Source organism: Lepidochelys kempii, chromosome 13 (assembly GCF_965140265.1).
Source record: "Lepidochelys kempii isolate rLepKem1 chromosome 13, rLepKem1.hap2, whole genome shotgun sequence".
Classification (NCBI taxonomy): domain Eukaryota; kingdom Metazoa; phylum Chordata; order Testudines; family Cheloniidae; genus Lepidochelys; species Lepidochelys kempii.
Genome location: NC_133268.1, coordinates 20,365,651 through 20,373,142, shown reverse-complemented (window position 1 = coordinate 20,373,142; position 7,492 = coordinate 20,365,651). Strand labels below are relative to the sequence as shown.

Below are 7,492 nucleotides of genomic sequence, written 5' to 3'. Positions count from 1 at the left end.
TCTCCCTAGGAGCAAAACCCCTCAGCTCCAATGTACAAAAGAAAAGGTTCATTAAGAAATAGACCGTCTGCCATTGCTCTGGTGTGGAGTTGTAAAAGTTCCAAAGCCAAAGAACTGCTGAGAATTCATCAACTATGTGCAAGTGAAAATTAGACTTTAGGACATGGGAGTGGAGGGTCTCAGCGTTTCCAACTCAATTTTTGATTTAAAAAGACTCTGCTCCCCTCAACCAAGGACAGATAGGCACTGAATTTTCCTATAAAAGGCACTGACATATAGTATAAATTCAAGTGCTCAGAAGCAAAGAATCCAGACCTGTCAACAAACATATTTCAAATCCCACTTTACAGCATTTCATACCAATGCAGCATGGTCTAGTCCAGCGGTTCTCAAACTTCATTGCACTGCAACCCCCTTCTGACAACAAAAATTACTACATGACACCCCCCTCCTGGCAAAGTCGAAGCCCCACTGCCCTGAGCTGAAGCCCTCAAGTTTTGGCTTCTGGGGCCCGGGCTTCAGCTTTAATCCCGGGCCCCAGCAAGTCTAATGCTGGCCCTGGTAATCCTATTAAAATGGGTTCCCGGACCACTTTGGAGTCCCAACCCACAATTTGAGAATTGCTGGTCTAGACCATAAAGAGATAAGTGGTACTGTTTCCAGATAAGAACGAGAATGGGAAACATAACAGTAACACTTAGATCAGGAGGTCTCACAAATATGTATCTGTAGCCAGCAGCTCTTTCCTCTTTAATGAGTGGGACTACTGCAGCTCTCCATTGCTTCTCCCTTGTATCTATTCTAGTCAAGGAGACTCTGATATTTTCCTCAAGAAGATCGACTGTTAAAAATGTGATTGAGAGCCATTGTGAAGTCACTCTCCTGGCAGCATGTTACCGACCCACTAATCAAACCTACAAGACCCTGCAGCTCTTTGTGCATATGGGACTCAGCCTTCCCTCATACTAGTACTGACAGAAAGGAGACATTAAGGTTGAATATCACAAACAGCCTTTCATCTAGAGGCTCACTTGGATGTGGACTATCCCAAATTACCAATATTCTAAGAGTGGAAAGATCGTTTATTCATCCTAGATCTGAACTAATAACTATGGTTTAATGAGATTACTACTGAAGTTGGGGTCACATATACGCAGCAGGCTCTTCACAAACTGTATGGGATAATGTACACTGGAGAAAATTGTAACAGATCATTCTGGTTACGTGCTTCAGCCCTGAAACCACTACGAATGGGATTAGAATTGTTCTGAACATATGCCCGGTCAGCTGAGCCTGCAGTGATGGTGTTTAATAAGGCTACAGCAAAGATTCCCAAACTGTGGTCCGTTCAGCAGTTGCTGGTGGTCTTCAGAGCGTATGGTCACATAGTGCTAGCATTTCTTATTTTCAGCTGCTAAACTGCAATAGGAGATATTTTTAGCTATTACATATTGTACTGATATTAGTTTTCCTTGTAAGCAAGTACAGTATTATGATATCATATTCAGAGGGGAAATTCATCCTACTGTGAATGAGAAGGGAGGTGGCTGGGAGATAGTCTCTCTTCATATGTTATCTATACTAAAAAGTTTGACAACCCAAGGCTACAGCATTGTCTGTTCCAATCTGCGTCTGGGCACTTTCCTCTCCTAGAAAGGAAGGTAACAATGCCACCTCCTGGAAGAAATGGTAATTCACACCCAGGATTGAACATGCCTAAAGGAACAGACACATCCCTAAACAGACCGGGAAGGAGTAGCATTTTGGCCTAGGTAAAACAGGATAAGGGGGATTAAGGCTGGTTGGCTACTGCAGTATTGCACTCTAAACAGCAGGAAAAGGCCTTCTAAAGAGCTCTTTGCTCTATTTAGGAAAAAACTGCCTAAACTATTTCCTCGGGAAAGACTGCTGTACCACAATTGTTTTGCATATTCCCTTCCTCCTTTCTTTCCTAGGATCATTTAATGGAAACAGATTCTTGGTTTCCTAAATCAGAATGGAGTTATTTGGAAAGGCTTGTAATGCAAATAGAAGATTCTGACTTTACTGGAGCAGCAGGGAGCAGTTGAACTCTGAGGAAACTAGGACCCTGTCATCGTAAAAATGCTTCCCCTCCCTATGCCCCCAAAGTAGTAAGGAGAAAAATACAAATTAGCAGAATTGTGCTTAAACAGAAACAGTTTGTGTTCTCCAGACAGCACTCAATCAAGGTCAAATAGGATAAGCTCAAGTCTCACATTGTCCCTACTCACACAGGACAGATGAAAATCAAGAGACAGCAGCCCACAGAATGCCATGATGCTCTGCTCATGAAAACAGCAGCATTCTGTTCACTGATAGTACAGAGAGATTCTCTCCACTCCGTAATACCTCAGGAGAGTTTCAAACAAATATTTTACCCTGGATGAAAACACTATATATGAATATATGAGATGAACAGTTGAAATTTGGCTTTGAAATTAACGAAATAACAAAATCAAGAGACCCATTTTAGAGAGAGTTTATCAAATTCTGCGTCAAATCATCCCAGCAATTCCAATTCTTTACAAACTGCACATTAATTTAGCAAATATAATTTATTCAAACTAATAATGTTCACCAATATTAATGTACAAAGGAAAGAGATTGGCAGCAGCAAGCCACACAGGAAAAAAGGAATTTCAACGTTAAAATCATAGTTTGTCACTAAATTAGAATGACACACAGACAGCACAGACTTAACATCCCTTAGAGGAAACTACACAACTAGAGGTAAGTCTGACCACTTGGAATGCAGGACTCTAGGAAACCATTTGGCCTACTCCTTTAATTGGGAATACTGGGGTCGGTGCCTTATGAGAAGGGAGGTTCTATTTAAATTGCCTATCAGTCAAAGGCACCATCTCGTTAATAAAATAAGAGACAAATAACAGTCCCAAGTATGGCGTCCTGCAGCAAGTCCACCTACCAATTTTGGAAACCAGTCTTTGGTGGCAGCCTTCAGGCAGGAGTAAGTACTGGAACCTGACGATTGGTAGGAAGACGCAGGTTACTACAGAGTGGGAATGATGAAATGGTGCTTGTAACATGCAGCAGAAAGCTCCCCTCAACCAACTCAACATAAGATTCAACGTTTGGTGAATGTTATGGCCAACCCTCCATGCAAGATGAGAATAAACTGATTCATTTTCACTGGCTCCTGGATTGTGGTGTTTAACATTCATTGTGGGAAGATTTACAAACCCTAGAAAGTGACCATTGGTGTTCCTTTCTGGCCAGACCTTACTCCTTTGCTGTGATGTGGACATTCATTGCGTAGCTCAAAGTGCTCAGCTCACCAGAAGGCTTGTAACACACTGACGGCAACTTAATACCATTTTTCCTATTTTGTTAAAAAAGTGTCTTCAAGTCAGCAACATATGTTGCCTTACATCTACTCTAGGAACTAAACACAGGAACAATAACCAAGCCCATATGAGCGTACAGGTCTTATAGGTTCACAACTGGTGACTGAGACAAACACAATTATTTTTAATACTACATCAGTTTAGCTCCTTGATTTTAAAACAAAAACCAACCAAAGGAAAAATGCATTAGAAGATGTAAGAAGCAGCTCCTAGTCAATCCCTGTGCGTTTCTCCCAGAAGGTGTGATCATCCCAGCTCCAACATGCACTCCAAAGACCTTGCACATGTGTTAAATTCCAGTTGCTTCTCATGCTCTAGGTTTTGTTGCCTGACTTTTTGCTGGGCCGTATCACTCGAATGAATAGTGAAAGGGCTCACATAGAATAGTCATGTTAAATGTCTTGTGTTATTAAAATAAAACTTCTGCTTTATTCACTATCTTCTGGCAACAGCAGAGATCGTCACACTCATGCAGCCACCAAGATCTAAAAAAGTCCAAACAGACCTGCTGTGCTTATTTAATGAAGTTTTCTGGCATTGATTTGTGTCACTGCCGAGGTGCTGGAAACGATGGCCTGATGCAACGCATCCCCAGAACAAGTTTATACGCTGGACTTGGGGACTGAATTCAATGGGATTTCTTTGAGTTCTGTTCTCATACAGAGATACTCCCCAATCACAGCCATGAGCGCCGTGCACACAACATGCACTAGCCACCATGTTAGAGCTGTGGGAAAATGTGCATTATAAATCCAGCAACCCAGCAAATGGAAAAAATGAACTGTGACTGTGAAATCCAAACACTGCTTTCCTCGCCGGATAAAGTACAACAAGCCCAAAGCACTGCAAGAAGAAAGGAGAGACAGGTGTAACTATATGCAAACTGCCTTAAACTGGAGTGGCCACAGAGGGAGGAATCTAGCAGCAGCCACCAGGAATTATCTGTACTGATTATTTATCCATTAAAAATAAATCTTAACTGTTCTGAAGTCAGGACTATTCTGACCTTGCTCAATGTTACTGCAGTAAAACTTAAGCAGCTTGTAGCATTTTAAATTATGTGATGGCAGAGCTTTTAGTTTAAAAATTCCTGGCTGGCTCTCTGCATTGTATCTACACTCTTTGGTCACTGGCTGAGACTAAATACTTTGCACCTTTTAGCACCTTATAGATAAACAATTATTTACAAATATTAATTAATTTTCACAAAATACCTCAGGTGCATATTTTATCCCCAGCTAAAAGATGAGGAAACTGAGGCAGTGAGGTTAAATGACTTGTTGAGGGTTCAGAAGAATCAGCATCAGAGTCAGGACTAGAACTCAGGAGTTCCTCATTCCCAGTCCTGTGCTTAGACCTCCTAATTGCCAACTGTCCCATTCAGGAGTCATTATGGATAAATGGAAGGAATTCTCAGATCTCAGCCAACAAGAACAAGATACATTTGTTCTGCAACAACATAGTTCAAGTGACCTTAATGCACACACCTCTACCTAAAACAAAAGAACGATCAAGGAGACACTCAAATCACCAGACCCAAATGACCTCCTGGCTGGCACCTTACGGGGCAAGATCCTTGCTACTGTGGGCTAGTTCTAGCACACAAGACATAATCAGACACAATACCAGCTGTCTGCTTGGACAGCTTGGCAAAGGGGCAGGGAATAGGAACAGCTTTTGAGAGCAGGACCAATGCAGAGTGATAGGAAACTTGTGCTAAGGAAAGAGGGCAATTGTTCCAGAGAGATGTAAAACTCTTCACAGGATGACGTGCCTGGGACTGACGTATGAAGAAAGAATAGAGAGTGACTGGATGGCAAGGAAGGCTCAGGAGAAGATGACTGTCCTAAGGGGGCACTTTCCCCTAGAAGAGCATTTTAGTAAATTGGAATGGAGGGAATTGGGGATACAATATGCGCATGAATGTGTGATCTGGTTTTTACAGTTTTAATTTATAGCCCATCCTCCTATTTCACAACCTATTGTTTGTAGCTTTCACTTGTTGCATCATGTCTACCATTAGCCTGAAAGCTCTTCAAGCAGGGAACTTGTGGCTCTGTATGCTTTGTAAGTGTAGGATACCTAGCACACTGTGAGTGCTATGAACAAAAAAATAATAAAAACAGACTCCCTCACTGGACAAATTTAACTTACAAAGCACCAGGCTCACACTGTGGATATGCAACAGAGGCACTTACATCATTTCCCTTCACACTGCAAGAAACACAATTTCCCACAGAGTTTGCAAGGTCACCAGACTCAGATATCACGTTTCAGGCGGAGTAAGAGGCTTCGGCTAGTTCTGAACCCAGTCCACATTCCTACCATCAATACAGTATAAGCCTCATCAAGAGCAGGGTAACAAGCTGTGTTGTTAGCATGTTAGCTACTGTGTACTAATACATTTGAAAAGTCTAGCATAGACAAGGCAGCAGGGTAGACTTTAACATGTGCTAAACTTGTTGAGTTAAAGCCTAGATTCCCTGCTGTGTTAAAGGCAGTATGTCTTGTATACAGTCAGTAGCCTTTTACAAGGTGTTAGCTAGCACATGCTAACATCACAGCTTTAAATTCTAATTTCAAGACAATGATGGCTAATCCCAGATAGAAGATGTCCAGTCCCAGTATGGATAAACAGAAGCTCAAAATCTCACAACTGATCACTGGAGAGCTGACTTACCAGGTGAGTGCATTGAGGATGAAAGCAATCATGGAAAGTCTTCCAGGTGGGGTAGAGAATCCCAAGATCTATATAGGGTTATAAATAAGACAGACACCCAAATAAATTCAAAACTGCTTTAGCTCTACTCAACTCAGGCTCTTCCCAGTGGCCCAGTTCCATTTTATTTGCCACCTACAAAGCTGACAAACTAATATTTCTAGATTTTAAAAAACAACAAAAAAGCCAAAGATAGGAAAATAAAATGTTTTTGTTGTTGCTAAGTTGTGGATTTGTATTTATAAGGTTAACTCTACCTGGGCATCTGGGAATTTTAGAGCTTGTATGTCAAAACACACAAGGGAGAAATTCACCCTGGATGCAACTGCACTGACTTCAGTAAACTTACTCCAGGGCTGAGTTTGGCCCTGTAGGTCTAAGGAGGGTCTGGAGAACAACAATGATAAGACTAGATCCCATCTCTGCAACAAAGCTCTCTTTAGGTTTCAGAGCAGGGATCTCTCTTATGAGAATTCCCACGGTTGTTGCATGTGATAACTAAATGTAGAATCTCAGTTGCTCTCTGAGATACTGACTCTTCTGGAGCACTCAGAGCACGTGAGGTTTGAGTTGTGGAAGCATAGTCAGCGTGCGCACAGCAAATAGAAACGCTGTATGGATTCCTGTGGTCCTCTTTCTAGCAACAGTACTGCCAGAAGATTAGGTCTGAAGCCACAATCAGCAGCTAAATATTTTCATGCATGAATTTTTTGTTAGACTGAACCCAGATTTCGACTGTGGAATCACCCTAATTCTGTGCTCAGTGGTGCAGGAGACTCAAGATCCAAAATGGTCTGAGGACTCTGCATTTCCAAGTAAGACTGCAGTGTTTTAGTCTCTGAATTTGTGAGACCTTCTCCATGCTCGAGCTAAGGAAAAACTCTTACCTCATAATTGAAAATCTGGTCAAGAGAAGGGCTATTCTGCACCAGGCTGTCGACCAGAGCTAGCCAGAGCCCCAAGGAGCTGTAATAGACTGCCTGCATGAGGACAATCTGCGTCAGAATGAGGACAGGGTCCCAGACATAGCTACGGAACTGTCCTGCCATTCCCACGGCAGCTCGCACACAACCAGGGGAAAGCTGATGCACATCTGCCACAAAAGGAGACACTAGGTGATTTCCTCAGCACCTAGAAGAGAAGGGCAGGGGTAATGCCAACAGCAGCGTCCAGCTCACCCCCTCAGCCCAGCCACACAGACACCCATCTGAGCCCAGCCCCAAGGGGTCTCCGCTATGACACGGAGTCAGCCCCCCTCCCCCAGCATCTCCCTCAGTTCATGAACCCTCCCGCTCCAACCAGCCCAGAACATCTCCTCCCGTCCTCCAACCCCCACAAGCATCTTCCTCATCAACTCCTCCCCCCCCCGGATCTCCCTCAGCTCACG

At 42.9% G+C, this 7,492-nt stretch overlaps 2 protein-coding genes across 6 annotated transcripts in view; both read right to left on the bottom strand.

Annotated features, from left to right (window-relative positions):
* The window catches only part of DBNDD2 (dysbindin domain containing 2), a 55,464-nt gene extending 49,328 nt beyond the window's left edge, over positions 1-6,136 (bottom strand). The window contains exon 1 of the mRNA XM_073309689.1: positions 6,067-6,136. Within this exon, the coding sequence (XP_073165790.1) occupies positions 6,067-6,079 (13 nt within the window). The 5' untranslated portion in view covers positions 6,080-6,136. The remainder of the gene's footprint in view (positions 1-6,066) is intronic.
* The window catches only part of SYS1 (SYS1 golgi trafficking protein), a 48,744-nt gene that overhangs the window by 40,632 nt on the left and 620 nt on the right, over positions 1-7,492 (bottom strand). For 4 of the 5 annotated variants that reach the window (XM_073309693.1, XM_073309691.1, XM_073309690.1 and 1 more), the window contains exons 2-4: positions 6,993-7,236; positions 6,067-6,134; positions 3,487-4,229 (exon numbers count right to left, since the gene is read on the bottom strand). In XM_073309693.1, the coding sequence (XP_073165794.1) occupies positions 3,989-4,229; positions 6,067-6,134; positions 6,993-7,154 (471 nt within the window). In that variant the 5' untranslated portion in view covers positions 7,155-7,236 and the 3' untranslated portion in view covers positions 3,487-3,988. Of the gene's footprint in view, positions 1-3,486; positions 4,230-6,066; positions 6,135-6,992; positions 7,237-7,492 lie in introns of those variants that run through there. The other variant, XM_073309695.1, reaches the window with a different exon arrangement.